The sequence below is a fragment of the Artemia sp. Qi Xiang Cuo genome, chromosome 15 (assembly GCF_049724085.1).
Source record: "Artemia sp. Qi Xiang Cuo chromosome 15, ASM4972408v1, whole genome shotgun sequence".
NCBI classification, from domain to species: Eukaryota; Metazoa; Arthropoda; class Branchiopoda; order Anostraca; family Artemiidae; genus Artemia; species Artemia sp. Qi Xiang Cuo.
The window spans coordinates 14,590,422-14,609,440 of record NC_142808.1 but is presented as its reverse complement, the minus strand read 5'-3'; the positions used below and the strand labels follow the sequence as shown (position 1 = coordinate 14,609,440).

The 19,019-nt window shown below is 36.5% G+C and overlaps 1 protein-coding gene across 2 annotated transcripts in view; it reads right to left on the bottom strand.

The window, feature by feature from the left end:
* LOC148943363 (rab GTPase-activating protein 1-like) overlaps window positions 1–19,019 on the bottom strand; it is a 263,084-nt gene that overhangs the window by 101,304 nt on the left and 142,761 nt on the right. The window contains exons 13-14 of one of the 2 annotated variants that reach the window (XM_089101934.1): window positions 8,438–8,612; window positions 6,706–6,707 (exon numbers count right to left, since the gene is read on the bottom strand). In XM_089101934.1, the coding sequence (XP_088958060.1) occupies window positions 6,706–6,707; window positions 8,438–8,612 (177 nt within the window). The remainder of the gene's footprint in view (window positions 1–6,705; window positions 6,708–8,437; window positions 8,613–19,019) is intronic. The other variant, XR_016143011.1, reaches the window with a different exon arrangement.

Below are 19,019 nucleotides of genomic sequence, written 5' to 3'. Positions count from 1 at the left end.
GAAAATTTTAAGATTCCACATTCAAATTTAGTATGTTAGTTACTGTCTCTTTAAAGAATTGAATTACTGAGCAAAAAAATCCCAGTTACGATTCACCCAACATTTCTGCCCTAAATCAAAACATAGTATACAAAAGTTCCTCAGTTTTGATTTAGAATCATTATCTTTTGTTGTCACCCTTCTCATAGATTAATAAGGGTGTAGATATAGTTACTTCCCTTTTTTATAAAATCTACTAACTATAGCAATTTATTTATGACAATTTAATAACCGAATTATTAAATTAGCAAAACAGTTTTTCTCTCCTCAAAATAATTACTTTTAACATATTATAGTCCTAATTTGGAATTTCCGCGAAGGAAAAGTTTTCCGCAGGGGGAGAACTATCCACAGGTGAAATTTTCAAATACTTTTCAAGATGCACTATGTTTTTAAGGATTAAAACTTCTACCCGGTGCTGAGATTCTGCAATAGAAAGGTAGTTCACCCTCTATACATATGTATTTTTACTGGGTTTACTCAATCTACACACTGACGCATCTTCTTTAATCGACTACTGAATCTTTCCTCTCTATTTATCCCAACCCAAAATTAAGCTTTTTCCTTCACTGAATTAGAAAAAAAAGACGAAAAGATCTTTCAAAATTGTTCTATTTCAGTCTTTGAAAGAGTGGTTGTTCAACATGATTCCCGCAATTATGCATTCACCGGAACGGTGTACGGTTATTGAAATTCAGAAGCCGTTGCATTCGAAATACTGTTTGGGGGGGGATGCTAGGTAGCATGTATAGCTAATTCTAAGTCTCTTCCTAGGAAAATAAAGACTACCTACTGGAAAACTGGGCTACAAAATTTTCAGCTTCATATATTTTCCTCCTTGACCCTGGTTCTCAGACTCAGGCCAGGAACTGCAGTTGATTTCTTCTTTCTTTTTTTTTTGCAACCATTTACTTCCTCTTCAAAGTTTTATTTCTGTGATTTAAGGTGCTTCCACAAAGGTTCTGCTGGATATTTGAGATTGAGCAACTTACTAGCACTTAAAAATTAATTGAAACAGAAGAACAAGAGAATAAAAAACAGAAAATAGTCGTTATTAAAAAGAAGTTTGATTTTTAAAAACCTCAATTATTAAATGATTGTACTTTATACTTTAAATGTTTTTACTTTTATAACTTTAATAAATCAAATAACATTAACATTTTGATTACTAAATATCAGTATATGTATATTAAACTGACAATGCACATTCATTGGTATTTTTTCAGTAAAGTGCAAATTATGTTCTGGCCTTGGGAAGGCATGGGGGTTTTGAGTCCTACTCATGTTAATTTCGGCTCGTTTGGAGTTTCACTCGATTATTAAATGTAATTTCTGTTCTTTTTGGGTTTCGTTTATTTATCGATGCTGATTTGTGGTAGTTTCAAGATTGGTAGATTATTTGATTTTATTTTTGTTCATTTTTGGTTTAATGGAGTTCTTTAATTTCTTTAAAAAACTTATTTTGTGGAAACAGTTTTTTTAATTAATTTCTGTTCGTTTTATATTGACATAATTTTTTCAGAGAAAAAGAATATAATACTTTAAATCTTTTCGTTTTTTTAAGAATTTATAGTTTGGCCTGCTATATGTATGCTGGAGAAAATTTTTTAGCAGCTTTTAACAACATACACCCTTTTAAAAATCTGGACATAAATAGTAGTGTTTAATTTAGTTTCATGCCTCCTCTAGTTGACCTAAAATAGAAAACTTGATACCATTCGCAAAAATATCTGTTTACTTTCTTTACGCTATTTTGATTTGGTTAAGTTTTAAGAGCAGAAGTTGCCCCCAAAGTTTGAACAAAATACCCTCAGTCGTTCTTGGGATACTGCTAAGATGCTTTATTGGGAATTAGCATTAACATCGTGTATTTTGATTTAATCTTAAGGCAACATTTAGTTTTTAAACATAATGGGCAAATGGGAAGGTGTGCGTGGGAGGGAGATTAGTAACCCTCCAACAATAAAATAAAAGTTCAAAATAGGGATAAAATCCTTTTTAATAGACAGTGTATAGAAATTCACAAAAATACCAGATATTTCAGTCACATATACCGTCATACACATAGTGACCGTCATCAGTAGTAAAACTAAGCAAAAACAATTTAAAACAAAAGTTTATATACGAAATTAAATGAAACTAAATATTGTTTAATTCTTTAATTCTCTTCAAAGCAAAGGCGGAAGCTAGCCTCTTTGACCTTCTTTGATTCGGTTAATTAGCGTTCAATGGTATAACATTTGGACAGAGGTCAACTACATTGGTTAAATTGAACTTTACTCTGTCAGATTTTAATAAGTTATAATAGATAGAGGTCAGCCCAAAGTTACCTGTATCCCGATTCAAAGCGATATTTTGGAATATGACTTTCTTTATTTTAAGTGTTTGATAAAAATTTTGTTTTAAACCCTGATCCCTAGAAATCAAAGAGACGTTCTCGGACAAAATAAAATGGTCTGAAAAATTGAAATTATGTTCTGAAAGGGCTGAAGTAAAATCTTCAAACTTAGAATCTTGATTTAAAGCCGAAGAAATAGAATCTTTATGTTGTAATAATCTCATTTCCAAACTCTGGTTAGTACGTCCCACATATGAGCTTCCGCAAGTACATGGGATCTGATAGCCCCACTTTGTTGCCCCAATGAAGTTAGATCCATCCCAGAATTTAGAAAACTACCCAAAGTATTATTACTCTTTAAAGCTACCCTTAGACCATTACTCTGTAAAATTCTTTTAAGTTTTTCACTTAGCCCGGGTACATATGGTAAGGAACAAAAAACATCCTTCTCCCGAGTTGTCTCCAAGACTTCCTTAGAAATCTCTAGAAACCTTTTGCTTGTTTTTGAAAAAGTCTGGTTAATTAGCCACTCTGGATACATGTTGCTTATTAGTATTTTCCTTAGAAAAGACAACTCCTCAAAAAATTTTGGAGAGCAAATACTAAATATCCGGTCAGTTAAAGAAATGATCAAACCAATTTTTACTTGGCGAGCGTGACCGGAACTATAAGAAAAATATCTATTGTTATTTGTCGGTTTTCTGTAAATTTTAAAATCCAGACTATTTTCATTTTTCAAAAGAAGAACATCAAGAAAAGGAAGTTTCTTATTCTCTTCTAATTCAACATTAAACTTTAAATCCCCCCCCCCCAAAAAAACAATTAAGATGTTCCAAAAATCCTTATAATTCCTCCTCCCCATAATCCCATACTGAAATTATCTACGTTACCCCCCAATAGCTTTCGACTACTAAAAAGGGCATTAGCCCTTTCTATTTTCAATCGAATGAACCCTTTTTGAAGTTCCTACGACAACTCTTTCGATACGAAGTGCCTAGGTCTAAAAAAAAATAAAAAAAATAATAATAATAATAATACATTGTACCCACATTGATTTCCAATCGAATGAGCCCTTTCTTTTCAAAAGAAGAACATCAAGAAAAGGAGGTTTCTTATTCTCTTCTAATTCAACAGTAAACTTTAAATCCCCCCCCCAAACAATTAGGATGTTCCAAAAATCCTTTTAATTCCTCCTCCCCATAATCCCATACTGAAATTATCTACGTTACCCTCCAATAACTTTTGACCTAAAAAGGGCATTAGCCCTTTCGATTTTCAATCGAATGAACCCTTTTTGAAGTTCCTACGACAACTCTTTCGATACGAAATACCCTGGTCTATATATAAAAAAAAAAAAAAAAAAAAAAAAAAAAAAAAAAAAAAAAAAAAAACATTGTACCCACGCTGATTTCCAATCGAATGAGCTCTTTCTGAAGTTTCTACGAAAACACTTTCTATAAACACCTTATATGCATCAAGGGCATAAATAACAACCCTTGCCCTGAGGGCTGTGAGGGGGTTTTCATCCTCAAAGACATAATTTCCAGAACTTTCAACTACTTTGAACAAAATTGCCGTCTCAAAATTTTGATTGGATGTGTTTGGGGAAATGGTGGGCGTGAGAGGGGGGTTAGTTGCCCAACAATCATTTCCAACTGCTAAAAAGGGCACTAGCTCTTTCAATTTCCATCCGAATGAGCCCTTTTTGAATTTTCTATGGTAACCCCTTCTATAAAAAAAACCTTATATGCCCCAGTGTATAATTTACATCCTTTGCCCTGAGGACTGCAGGGAGGTTGTCATCCCCAAAGACATAATTTCCGGACCCTTCAACTATGTTGAACAAAATGTCTATCTGAAAATTTTGATTGGATGTGTTTGGGGAAATGGTGGGCGTGAGAGGGGGGTTACTTGCTCACCAATCACTTTCGACTATTAAAAGGGCACTAGCCCTTTCTATTTCCAATCGAATGATTCCTTTTTGTAGTTTCTGCGACAAAGCTTTCTAAAAAAAAAATTAAATGCCCCAAGGGCATAACTTACAACCCTTGCCCTGAGGGCTGTGGGGGGAGTCACATCCTCAAAAACATAATTTTACGGACTTTTTAACTACGTCAAACAAAATGGCTATCTCAAGGGTTGTAAGTTATACCCCAAGGGCATAACTTACAACCCTTGCCCCGAGGGCTCTGAGGGGATTATCATCCTCAAAGACTTAATTTCTAAACAAAATGGCTATCTAAAAATTTTGATTGGATGTGTTTGGGTTAAAGGTCGGCGTGAGAGGGGGGTTAGTTACCCTCCAATCACTTTCGAACATTAAAAAGGGCACTAGCCCTTTGAATTTCCAGTCGAATGAGCCTTTTTTCAAGTTTCTACGATAAAGCTTTCAATAAAAACCTTATATGCCCCCAGAGCATAACTCACAACCCTTACCCTGAGGGATCTGGGGGGAATGTCATCCTCAAAGATATAATTTTCGAACCTTTCAACTACTTTGAACAAAATGGCTGTCTCAAAATTTTGATTAGATGTGTTTGGATATATGGTGGACGTGGAAGGGATGTTAGTTGCCTTCCAATTCGTTTCGACTGTTAAAAAGGGCTCTAGCCATTTCAATCTCCGATCAAATGAACCCTTTTTGAAGTTTCTGCGACAACGCTTTCTATAAAAACCTTATATGCCCCCAGTGCATAACTTAAAACCCTTGCCCTGAGGGCTGTGGAGGGGGGGGGGTTGTCATCCTCAAAGACCTAATTTCCAGAACTTTCAACTACGTTGAACAAAATGGCTATCTCAAAATTTTTGATTGAATGTGTTTGTGGAAATGGTGGGCATGAGAGAGGGGTTAGTTTACCTCCAATCACTTTCGACTATTAAAAAGGGCACTAGCCCTTTGAATTTTCAATCGAATGGACCCTTTTTGAAGTTTCTACGACAAAGCTTTCTATAAAAACCTTATATGCCACCACTTCATAACTTACAACCTTTGCCCTGAGGGTTGTGGGGGAGTGTCCTCCTCAAAAACATAGTTTCTATCTGGAAATCAACTACGCTGTACAGAATGGCTATCTCAAAATTTTGATTGGATGTGTTTGAAGAAATGGTGGGCATGGAAGGGGTGTTAGTTGCCTTCCAATCACTTTCGGCTACTAAAAAGGGCACTAGCCAATCGCAGCATTTCCAATCGAATGAACCTCTTTCCAAGTTTCTACGACAACTCCTTCGATACGAAGTGCCCTGGTCTAAAGGGAAAAATAAATAATAATACATTGTGCCAACATCGCTCTTTACTTAGGCAGCGCGATTGCGCTGACTATGATTACTATCTAACCAACGCATAAGTAGCAATTACAACAGAAATACCATTACTGTTAGAAACTTTAGCTTTAATTATAAATTTATCTGAAATTTTGTATCATATTTGTATCATATATCGGCGGTCTTATTCCCCGGGTCTTAAGGACTTTAACAGACCATTACGGAAAATGCACCACAAGAACTTAAAAGACCATAAAGTTAGTTAGGTTTAGTTAAGTTAGCTTGTGACAATAGAGTTAAGTTAATAAAGTTGAAATTAGGATTTTAACTTTAAGTATACAGTTCTCTTAAATTCTGTGTAATATTTATAAAGATGGTTTTATTCCCCGGGTCTTAAGAACTTTAACAGACCATTACGGACTATAAGGACTTAAAGGACGAATACCATTAAGGACTTTAAGTTTAAGTATACATTTTTCTTATATTTTGAGTCATATTTATATAGGTGGTTTTATTGCCCAGTTCTTAAGGACTTTAATGGACCATTACGGACCAAAGACCACAAGGACTTAAAGAGCCGTTGCTATTTAGACTTTAACGTTAAGTATACATTTCTCTGAATTTTTTATAGTCGTATTTACAAAGGTGGTCTTATTCACCGAGTCTTAAGGACTTTAACAGACGATTACGGACCACGGACCATAAGGACCTAAGGAACCATTACTATTAACGACTTTAACTTTAAGTATATATTTCTCTTAATTTTTGGAAGGACTTTAAGGAGCATTACGGAATATAGACCATAAGGACGTAAAAAACCATTACTATTAAGGACTTTAACTTTAAGTATACATTTCTCTTAAAATTTGTTTCATATTTAAATAGGGTCTTATTCCCCGGGTCCGACTCTCAGAGCTGTATTTATTTCACAGAATCTAAGCGAGATTAGTCGTTTTTGGGGGAAGTGTTAACCTCAAAGATTGAATAGCATAATGACATGTGAGATAAAGATAGGACATTACATATTTTTGAAAAACTATCAGAAAATTTAATAGATCCGAATTCACTTCTTATATCAAAGTAAAAGGAAAAACAAAACAGAGACAACCAAAACAATAGACAAATATTAAAAATAATTAAAAGGAGTCTAGTACATAAGAATGGCCCGTAAAAAATAAAATTATTAAAATATAACATACAAAAATAGTGTATTTAAAATTTGATAAGTAAACATTACGAATTAATCGCAAAACAAAAATAAATAAGGGGGGTGGGGCAGATGGGTGGATAGATAATACTTTATTTAATACTTATTGATAAACGACTATCACAAACAGTGACAAAAATAGTCAAACTCACGTTTCAACTAAAATAGTGTTAAATCCAAAACATAATTATAAGCATAATGCAGACTAAAAATCTAATATTAAGAGAAACAATTGGAAATAATTGATTGCTAGAAAAAGAGGCTTGTATCATAAACTAAAAGAAAAAAACATAACTCAGAAATTGAAAATAAAAATGAAGCTAGGGGAAAAAATGCGTCACAAAGCAGCAACAAAAGGAAAAAGAAAGCCAATATAAAAAGGTGCAATAATAATTATGACAATTCAGGAACAAAAAGGGACGAAACAGCCCTACTTGGTTTGGAAACAAATATTAGAAATCATTAAGATGTCCCATGATAAAGTGTTCTTTTCTTTTAAGAGGGTAATACAATTATACCTAGGCATGTACTATATACCAAAAATATAAAAAAGTGAAATGAAATGTAATAACAGTTTAATTAACACAGTAGTTAAAAATGTTACCTATTATCATAGTTTGGTTTCATTTTAGTCATTGTCAATTTAAACAGGGTCTTAATCCCCCGGGTCTTCCCCTTATTCCCCGGGTCTGACTCTCAGAGCTATATTTATTTTACTGAATCTGAATGAAAACCCAATACAAATGGAATCGATTCATATAAATAGAATCTGAAATTCCAATTTCGAAACAGAAGGTCATATTTTTTCTATTTCTTTCGAAACTTTCGGTTTTGGTATATATAATTTTTTTAGACGTTAAGTGCCATGAAAATTAAGCAAGAAGACAAAAGTAAGTACTCTTATATATCTGAAAATGAACCGTACACTAAGACATAAAAGATTACACAACGAACCGTTTCAAGGATGCCCGTCCGGTCTTAATACATGAAAAAAAAAACAAAAAAAAAAACAAAACAAACAAACAAACAAGGATATAGAGTTTTACGATTATTTCGTACACACATAATTTATTTCAGGAGTTATCTAATAATGTATTGACCTTACAAACAATAACCTTCAATAATCATAACACATATACAAATGGCACAGGGTTGTACCCATTTATTACCCGTGATATATTGTTGCATGTGTTACACCACAGCTATAACCCATGAGTCACAAGTCTAGTTTTCTCTTTTCTTTGAAACTATGAAAACATGACAAACGCTGTTTTTTTTTAGACCAACGGTGCAAAAAAAAAAAAAAAAGAATAAGCCACCTAGGATAGCAAGTGACACGATATCGTAACCTGCTTCATATAATAAAATGCATGTCTAACAGACGATAAAGCACGAATGTGATAAATTTGTACGGTTTTCCAGCGTAAAGGGTACGTATTGCGTTAGTATCAATCTTACAATTACAGAGTATTACAGTCCACTACAGCCCACAACAAGTTCCAGACGAAAGGAATCTGCCCCCCTCCCATCCCTCAAGGCAGGTACCTGATATTTAACTATGGGTGACTATTAATAATAAACGGGCACATTACCTTTGTATTCATAAAATTCCTTCTCGTAGCGTCCGAGCTTTTTCACTTTGATGCCCGAAGCAACTCTCATCAGATGCCTTGCCGATTCTTCAGACCGAAATCTTTTAGGGAGTTGGACTCGAAAGTACTTCAAAATATTTTCAAAACAAAGTTGAAGAAGATCCTTCTTGGAAACCTAAGGAGGAGTTAATTAAAACAACAGATTAGACAAATTCGTTTCGTTCATCCGTTATACTTAACAGCAGGAAAGTTAATGATCCAATTCAAAGCGCTCTCAGACCTCAGACCCTTTGGTAAGTCCATGCTTTCGTAAATCACAAATTAGAAACAAAAAATATCTTTCTAGTCACTTTTTAGGAGCGTTTTATTAAGAAGGAAATTTTTGAAAATGCAAGAGAGATAATTGTCACGAAAGACTACATTTGGATAGCTTTTTGAGGGACTCTAATTGGGAAAAATTTTGAAGTAAATATTAAAAAACCAAGTGAAAAACTATATATCAAAAAGGTCCCAGTTAAAGAGCCACAGAAATGCAAGACTTCCAATGCATTTATTATTCTTGTCGCACATAAATAGACTCCTGCACTCGGCAAAAAAATTTATGCAGCAAATTTTAACTTACTTTTTATCTTCAGAAGAAAAGACGCACGTTGATGACTGATGAAAAATAATCAGAGTAACTCTGATTAGGATTAGGCAAAATAGTTATATTGGCTACATACGACCGACAGATACATACGTCCGACCATACTGGCTACGTACAATCGACAGAAATCGGACAAAAAAAAAATGAACATCTAGTGAACTCAGTTATACGAAGATGTGGATCAGTTCTGAGAGTTGAAGACCTCGATATATATCAAAATAACAACTTCTGTAAGAATTTTTCACACCGCGTACAGAACCACAGACAGGAACTGCATCTACCGTGCCTTTCAATAACTAAATATCCTAAACTTAAGTCTCTTCAGTTTTAGCTGTTTCAGTTCAAGAATTTTTTTAGAAAAAACGTGGAGAAATGGCTAAGGCTAAACAAGCTGAAAGAAAATCACTGCAAATCGGGGTTCGTTGTCTGGGGCAGATCACCTTCATATTACCCCTGGTTGTAAGAGCTTACAGTAGGAGACTCGACAATAAGACGTCAGAAGTCAGTAAAATATTTAGGCGTAATAATTGATGAAACACTAAGTTTTTCAGAGCATGTACAGTGCATATCGTCGAAAGTAGCAAGGAATATAGGAATTATAAGGAAGCTAAAGTATCAGTTTCCGCCGAAAGTTTTGCGTCTTTTATATTTCTCATTAGTCCATCCTTATTTACTATACTGTTGTTCTGTTTGGTCTGGAACATTTTATGTTCACCTGAAACCTTTGCGTGTTCTCCAGAATTCAGCTGCGCGTGCTATTTATGGAATCGATAGACTTGCCTCAGTTAGAAATATTTTTCCGCGAGTCCGTATTTTACCGTTTTCAGGGTTGTGCTTATTTTATAAGCTTCAACTAATGTATTATATTATTAATAATATTGCTCCAATCTGTCTTCGTCATATGTTTGAGACAGCTGCTGATGTCCATGGGCATTTAACGAGACAGGTGGGTATGTATAGAAGACCGATTGGAGTGTTTGTGAGGTTTCTCTGCTCGTCATGTTCTTCCGGTGCTGTGGTCTCAGACGCCATCTTCTATTAGGGATATATCTGAAAGGTCTGGCTTCCGTGAGCAGTTGAGGAACCATTGCCTGCAGGTTTACGAATTCTAATATTTTTTTTTTCAAGTAGTTGTATATGTTTAAAATGTTCGATATGCTTTTTTTTGGTTTGTTGTGAAATGGGAACCCGAATGCACTGATGTAGGTGGATGTAAATTTTTTTTGAAGCCCAGGTTACTGGGCTTCATGCTCTTTTTTTTGAATGAATTATATCTCCATTGAAAAGAAAAAAAAACAAAATAAAGTAATAAATTTATTTTCATAAGTCTAGGTGTTAAATACATGCAGAATTTAGTCTATCCACTTAAGAAGTTAGACGCTTCGATGAGAGGAAGTCAATTAAAAAATATGAATTATAATACAAAGTAAGTAATTGCAGTAACTCTGACATTATTTCATTTCTAGAAGAAACAGAATAAAGCTTCTTGATCATTTGATGACTGCTTCCCGTCATGTTTTATTTATTTAACTGTAAAGGATTACACAAAGGTCGGATCGAGCCTGCCTCCCCCAAAAAGGTATAACCAGGACACTAAATCTTGCTTCTCATAAATAGTACAGGCAAATGGAGGTTTGACCCGAAACAAATTGCAACAGAAATGATTCTTACACCATCTTGTAGAGAAAAAAACTGAACAACATATCCATTTTCGCATATTCTGAGTCGACGCAAAATAACGGTTTTTTGGCTTTTAATGCGATTTTTTTACGTTTTCCGGAAAAAAATATAATTTTAGTATCCGACCGTTTTTCTTGAAATGAAGTATGATTCTGATGCAGAATGACAAGCTGAGACAGAAAATGAAGTCCGATTGGGTGTCTGGTGCAAAACAAAAAAGTTTCACTATCATCAATATGCGTTGCGGTAATTTTTGTAAAGACAATCAATCGGCACTTGTTATTCAACAAATGATCGGTTGTTCGTAAAAATACCTGAACTAGGCACTAGTATAAGACACTTCGAAGGCTACGTAATGCAATAAAAATGAAAATCGTCACATTCATCACTCAGTGTTTTAAAGATTTCAAAGTTTATTCCCAAGATTTGACTGAGAAATCAATTAGACGAAGACCTCAAGTAATGCCAGAAAGTCGAGTAGAAAACTAGTTCGGGTCAGTGACAGTCATAACCTTTATTTAAATTCGCCATCTACCCCGAGAAAAAATTTTATTCGAAATTCCACCATCTAACAGTCGAGTAATACTTTCCAGTGAATCTGCTAGTGTTCTGATGAATGATTAGCGCAGGTAAGAAGTCGGTTTTTATAATGGTGGTTCGGAACTGAATACTTTAAAAGTTTAAAGGATAAATTATTGTACTTTACTGCTTTTCGTCAAATTCTTTGATGTTTCATGTCAGTTTAAGTTTTTTTTTTTTTATAGTGACATCTATTGAGAAGACAATCGTCCCCTGAAATACACCTTGTACCAACATGTGACCTCATCATCACGACAGGTTAACTTTAAAAGTAGTTGCAATAGAAGTAGTAGTAGTAAATGTTGCACTAACAGTAGCGTTAGCAGTAGTGTGCGCATATTGCCTTTTGATGAGACGATATTTCCCCTTTAAGCATTCTCTGAAAGTTCCAACTTAATACCCCAATTAATTCTTGAGCTAGGCTAGTTTGACGCTGTGCATGCACACAGCGTCTTTGGATTTAGTTCAACTTTCCCCTCAGTATTGTAAATGGAGAAGTATGATAGTAGTAGCTCAAGTAGTATTGGTAGCATGCAAATATTGTCTTTTGATCATATCCCTTATCATTCCCTGAATTTTCCCAATTAATATACTTACTTATTCCTGTGTTTCACCCTTTTGACAATCTGTGTAAACATAACGTGTTTTCATTTAGTTCAACACTTTCCTCAACATTCTCTGTAAGGCTCATTTGAATATCCCTCGTCTTCTTGGAAAGTAAAGTTCAAACAAACATAGCCCTCTCAATAACGTATCCATGTGCAACAATGAAGTAATTGCCTTGCCTATAGCCGTTGTCTTGAAGACTTTGGGGACGTTGACATCCCTAGAGACATTATTACTGGACCTTTCAACAAGGCTGAACAAAAGAAATCTCTTAAAATTTCGATCAGATATGTTTTGCTTAATAACTCTTTTTTTTTTTATAGCGAGATGTCTACTCAGTTGGAGCACTGCAGAATCTGCAAAAGAAATGTCGAAGACGACTCACATTACACGATTATTACACAGAAAGGAGCTGCCGGAATTAACCAATCTAGTCAGATGCGAAGGGATACCGTTGTGGTCACTGCCGGACAGAAGGTCCATGAGTTATGCACAAAAAATTATACACACAGGCGTAACATTGACAATGACACTCAAAGGCGAAAGGATGAGTGGCTAGCTAAAATTTCCACTGCCAAGTGCGAGTTGCGGTCGAGTACTTCACAGTTCAGGTTTAACGAGTGTTGCTTGTTTTGTGGCTGCCCTGTTGACCTCTCAGCTTCACACCGGAAAGGCTCAGATGTTTTCTGCGTTCGGACCATAGACTTTGACAAAACAATTAAAGAAACATGCGAACTGAGAAATGATGACTGGGCAGTCAGTGTTTACCGAAGGATATGCACCGTCCCAGACCTTCATGCCGCTGATGCCGTGTACCATCAGCTTTGCAGCAATAACTTTCGGACAAGCCAAGGGATTCTATTCAAATACGAGAACATGAACTGTGAGCCTGAGAAAAAGAGAAGAAGGTCAGGCAGACCAGTGGACGAGGTGAAAACGGATGCTTTCATAAAAGCGATTCAGTTTCTTGAAAGGAATGACGAAGAACAGACAACAGTCAGTGATGTAGTTCAAAAGATGCGTGACGCTCTTGAAGTGGATGTTGAACCTTACAGCAATGTTTATATGAAGAAAAAGATTCTCGAGCACTTCGGTCCTAGAATTCTCATCTCGACTGTCGACGGAAAGTCGAATGTAGTGACTTTCACGGATACTGCGTCATCAATCTTAAATCAGTATCATGTGGAAGCAAGATCTGCAGATCCCGAGAAGGAAAAAGCACAGTTGCTTTGCGCTGCAGCGAAACTGTTGAAAAACGACATAAAAGGCCTACAGACAAACAAAGACGACTACGACGTTTTAGAAAAACTGTCAACCACTTCAGAAGCTGTGAACTTTGTACCTGACAGCCTCAGACTTTGTTCTACCCAGAACTGTGTTCCTACCCAGCGTCACTTTTTGACAGCTCCTGCATGCTCCGGACTGCAAACAAACCAGAACTTGCGAAGGCCATAGCCCAGGCGTGCAACCTTGAGAAGCATTCATTTCCCCTCCCCGAAGGCACTCGATATATCCTAGACGGAGGAGGTCTGCTGCACAGGATACCATGGACAAAAAATGAAAGATACCTCGAGATTCTAGACCATTATGCAACTTACGTGACAGGAAAGTACCCTTCTGCCACTATCGTTTTCGACGGCTACGATGGTGGGGCTTCCATAAAAGATATGGCTCACTCGTTGAGGAGTCGTACAGTTGGCCGTGAGATCTTCTTCACAGCAGATATGCAGCTCAAGCTGAAGAAAGAAGAGTTCTTATCTTGCAAGAAAAACAAAGCCAGGTTTATCTGCGCTTTGGCTGATCATCTCCGTGCAAATGGTGTCTCTGTCTCCCAGGCATCAGGTGACGCAGATGTCCCGATTGTGGAAGCTGCTGTTGACTCTTCACGGTATCACGACACTGCCGTAGTTGGGGACGATACCGATCTATTGGTTCTCTTATGCTACCACTGTGACTTGTCAAGCAAGAAACTATTCTTCGCACTTGAGCCAAAGTCGAATAAAGCTCCCCGAATATGGGCCATACACACCCTGAAAGAGAAACTGGGACAAGATACTTGTAATCTGATCCTTTTTGCTCACACCCTGTTAGGCTGTGACTCTACTTCGCGAATCCACGGTGTGGGGAAAGGTCTTGCACTGAAGAGGCTGATAGAAGACAATGATTTCCGGGCATCAGCTGCGGTGTTCATGCAGAAGTACGCTTCGAAGGAGGAAATCAAGACCGCTGGTGAAGACGCCCTGCTGATAATATACGGTTCGTGGAAAGGAGGGAACTTGAACAAACTCCGCATAGAACTTTTAGAAAAGAAAGTGACAACGGCAAACTCTTTTGTTCACCCAGAACATCTGCCACCAACTTCTGATGCAGCCAAGTTTCATAGCCATAGAGTTTTTTATCAAGTTCAGGTATGGACCGGGGAGCCTGATCCGGAACTGAAAGCCGAGGAATGGGGATGGAAGAATAAAGATGACTTCTTGTACCCATTAACAACTGACCTCCCATCAGCCCCGTGTATGCTCCTAAAGATCGTGAAGTGCTCCTGTCGTGTACAGTGTAGTTCAGCGAGATGTAGCTGCTTTAAAAACGGCTTAGTTTGTACTTCAGCATGCAGAACCTGCAAGGGAACAATGTGTTCCAACTGCCCAAAACTCGACAGCAACAATGATGAAGAGAACCTAGAACCCTAGTCGTTAATCCATTCCAAATGAAAAAGTTGTGAAACTAGTCGGAATCTGATTCTCTATTTTGTATTTTTTATAAGATTGATTCTATTTAATAGACTGTGAAGATTAGACACTATGGGTTGACCCTAAATTGTATACGAAGAGTGTTTTAAGTGTGATTTACGATACTGACCACTGAAAACCAGTTCGGTTTGTAATTCACTTTCCCTAATTATTTTCTAAAAAAATGTAGATCATTCATTAATGATTACGATTTTTTTTTCTGGTTCAGTGAACAACCTATTTGATTCTATTTTCGATCTCAGCTCGTGATTCTACGTCAGAACCACACTTTCATTCAAGAAAATCGGGCTACAACGAAAATTGTATTTTTTAGGCGAAAAAAGTCGAAAAAATACAGTTACTTTTTTTATGGTGCTTCTTACGCTAAATCCGACTTCGTTTTCGGTCTCGCCATGTTATTTTGGGTTAGAATCATACTTCCGTTCAAGAAAAACCGATGTCCACGAAAATTGCGATATTTATTCGAATAACGAAAAAAAATCGCATTAAAAGCCAAAAAACCGTTATTTTGCGTCGACTCAGAATATGCGAAAATGGATATGTTGTTCAGTTTTTTTTTCTCTACAAGATGGTGTAAAAATCATTTCTGTTGCAATTTGTTTCGGGTCGACCTCTTTTTGGAGCTCATTTTCCTGTACTAAAAGTTTGGTTTAGATGTAGCAACTATTTCTGTTAAATTCTTAATGATAAGAATTTAAATATTCCTCCCCTCCAATTTCGATCATCAAGGATACATGGCACTGATACAATAGGACCCTATCTAAAAAGGGTTACTGCTATAGTTGTTTTTGAAAAAAGTACATTCTAGCTATAGAAATTAATACATAAGACACTATGGATATCCTTGACTTGCAAATAAATTCATTAAGCATGATTTTCAAAATGAACACAACTCGTTTGACCATCTTAGGGAAAAATATCTACGGTAACAGCACAACTCGTTTGACGTTAACCATCTTAGGGAAAAATATCTACGGTAACAGCACAACTCGTTTGACGTTAACCATCTTAGGAAAAATATCTACGGTAACAGCACAACTCGTTTGACGTTAACCATCTTAGGGAAAAATATCTACGGTAACAGCACAACTCGTTTGACGTTAAACATCTTAGGGAAAAATATCTACGGTAACAGCACATCTCGTTTGACGTTAACCATCTTAGTGAAAAATATCTCCGGTAACAGCACAACTCGTTTGACGTTAACCATCTTAGTGAAAAATATCTACTGTAACATCACAGCTCGTTTGACGTTAATCATCTTAGGGAAAAATATCTACGGTCACAGCACAACACGTTTGACGTTAACCATCTTAGGGAAAAATATCTACGGTAACAGCACAACTCGTTTGACGTTAACCATCTTAGGGAAAAATATATACGGGAACAGCACAACTCGTTTGACGTTAACCATCATAGGGAAAAATATCTACGGTAACAGCACAACTCGTTTGACGTTAACCATCGTAGGGGAAAATATCTACGATAACAGAACAACACGTTTGACCATCTGAGGGAAAAATATATACGGTAACAGCACAACTCGTTTGACGTTAACCATCTTAGGGAAAAATATCTACGGTAACAGCACAACTCGTTTGACGTTAACCATCTTAGGGAAAAATATCTACGGTAACAGCACAACTCGTTTGACGTTAACCATCTTAGGGGAAAATATGTACGATATCAGCACAACTCGTTTGACCATCTTAGGGAAAAATATCTACGGTAACAGCACAACTCGTTTGACGTTAACCATCTTAGGGAAAAATATCTACGGTAACAGCACAACTCGTTTGACGTTAACCATCTTAGGGAAAAATATCTACGGTAACAGCACAACTCGTTTGACGTTAACCATCTTAGGGGAAAATATGTACGGTATCAGCACAGCTCAATTACTGACGGAAATATCTGTAATATATCAGCATAACTCGATTAGCAAAAGAGCACAACCCGTCTAAAGTGTGACACGGAAGGCAAAACATTTCAAATATTACCCTTATCTATAATTTTAATTCCTCTATCATATCCCAAAAGGCACATGCTTTCTACGTAAGATTTTACATATCGTGTCCCCTCCCTCTTTTTTTATTTGCTGCTACGAAATTGTTGGGAACACTTGATTCACTTTTTCTAATATTTCATCAACTAAACCAAATCTCCATTGCCATTATTATTACTATTTTATTGTCAGTCATAACAACCATAAAGAAAAACAAAGACAGAGTATACGAAGAAAAAAAGAAGAAAAAAAAAAGAGACAAAAATACAATTCAACAAGGTACTAAAATATATTTATACCACAATATATATTTATAAAAATATATACCACAATAATTCAGGAGGACCCTGAGTTGTGTAATTCTTCTTACAATAGCTGGAAAAGAATCCGTAATATCCTCCTTCTTGTACTGCGTTTTCGGGCACCAAGCTCCAGCACGGGTTAAAAACCAGCTCTGTACCAATCGTTTTCAGAAGTCTGGGTTCTACACGAGTCTGCTATCAACCGTTTTCAGCCATCGTGTTTTCTATTGTGTTCAAACCCGGGTTTCTTAAATCTGGAACCTGCTTTAGTACCAAGTTCAAACAAAGGGTTCACAGTAATTGGCGCTAGAATTTAAAACTGAACTACAAACCCGAGTTCACAGTTAATGAATTTTGTTCATTAGGATCTGTTGTTCAATTTTTTGTGGCCTTTGTCATTGTGCTGAAAACTATCCATAAATTCAATCCTTCACAATATGATTCATTTATGCATCTGTTTAAGATACGGTTGAAATGGCTTATAAAATTTGAATGATCTTTATGGAAAACCGAGGGGTAATAACTGGGCATTTTGAGGGACACCTGGAGGCATGAGGCAAGGAGGCACGCCGGAGGCACACCGGAGGCATATTCCAAAGGGCGCAACATGTAAATATATACAGCTAGCCTGTTATTCGGTATCTGTCGAATATTTCAGCACCGTCAAAAGCGATCTTTTAAAACTTGGAAAAAATCATTTACGGGTTTATTTGGCAAGGAAAAGAACCCCCAAGACTGAAAACAACTGATATGTACCTAAAGAAGAAGAACGGAGGACTGCAAGTTGTTGATATTCATGCAAAAACTAGGTAACCCTACGATGGCACTGATGGTGTCACTTTTTCCTATTAGACATGCAGCGTTGCCACCGGCTCAAAAATAAATTCCGAGTTTTCTTCAAAAAAAATCCCGAAATTTCAAAAAAAATCCCGGAACACGGTTTTTAAGTTATACAACATAGGGCTGCGCGGTGATGACGTAAAAAGCAAGGTGCGAAATTCAAAGTAGGCTACCGTGAAACGTGGTTTTTAGTTGTAACTAACAACTGATTGTCAATATTCCTAGTATTATTTCGACGTGAAAACGTTCTGGTGGATTAGTAGGATCTACGTCAAATATTTTAGGCCAAAACAATTCGGCAAAGTTCCGAAAAAACGTGTCTACGCATCCACGTTTCATCCTTATTGGAATTTCCCGCCCAAGAATTGACGTTACGCTTCGCAGCCCTATTCAATATGACTTGACCAGCGGTAAAAGTTGCCTTTTATCACGTCTTCACACGTCCCTTTCTCTTTTATCATACCTACTTTTCTGTTTAGTGGCTGTGCCAAAACGTACCCTTGGGTCTCGGATTCTTAATTGTACTAAAAAAAAAGGAATCTGCTGCTTTGACACGAAAGAATCTGGAAGACACACAGATCCTTTTTTCCCGAATGTACTTAGAATCCAACTTTCTTGGTATTAAACACATGCCTTTGGGTATTTGAAGAGAAAACTGTAAAGCAACAGCCAGAAAAACTGTTACTACCGAGTTATTAGTAAAAAGCGCTAAGTAAAGCAACCAACTAAAAAAATAACTCGTTTCTCAGATATTTATTGGTACGGTTCAGTAATCATTTTGGTAATTACAGCTCCAATGAAAACCCTATGAAACTGGACAAATGAGCTTCAGTAAATCAAACTAAGCTCGGTTAGCACAAGTATAAACACTAAGTCTTCTACTACTAAGTCTTCTACTGAGCATAACAAATTTTCCGATAGTATTCATCGCTTCCGCTGCCCTAGATCTTGGAATGCATTTGAGACTCATAAAATAATATCAAGAACTCAAGCAAATGGGGGACGAGGGGCACACGCACTTGGGCTGGAAGAACCAGCCCAGCCGTGGGTGGCCTCCTCGTCCGTAGGAGACATGGTTCAAGATTCTGTTCAGTTCTGTGCCCTCATGCACGTCGGTTTTTTTTTGTTTTTTGTTTTTGGGTTTGTTGTATTTTGGTTTTTTTGTTGATGAATG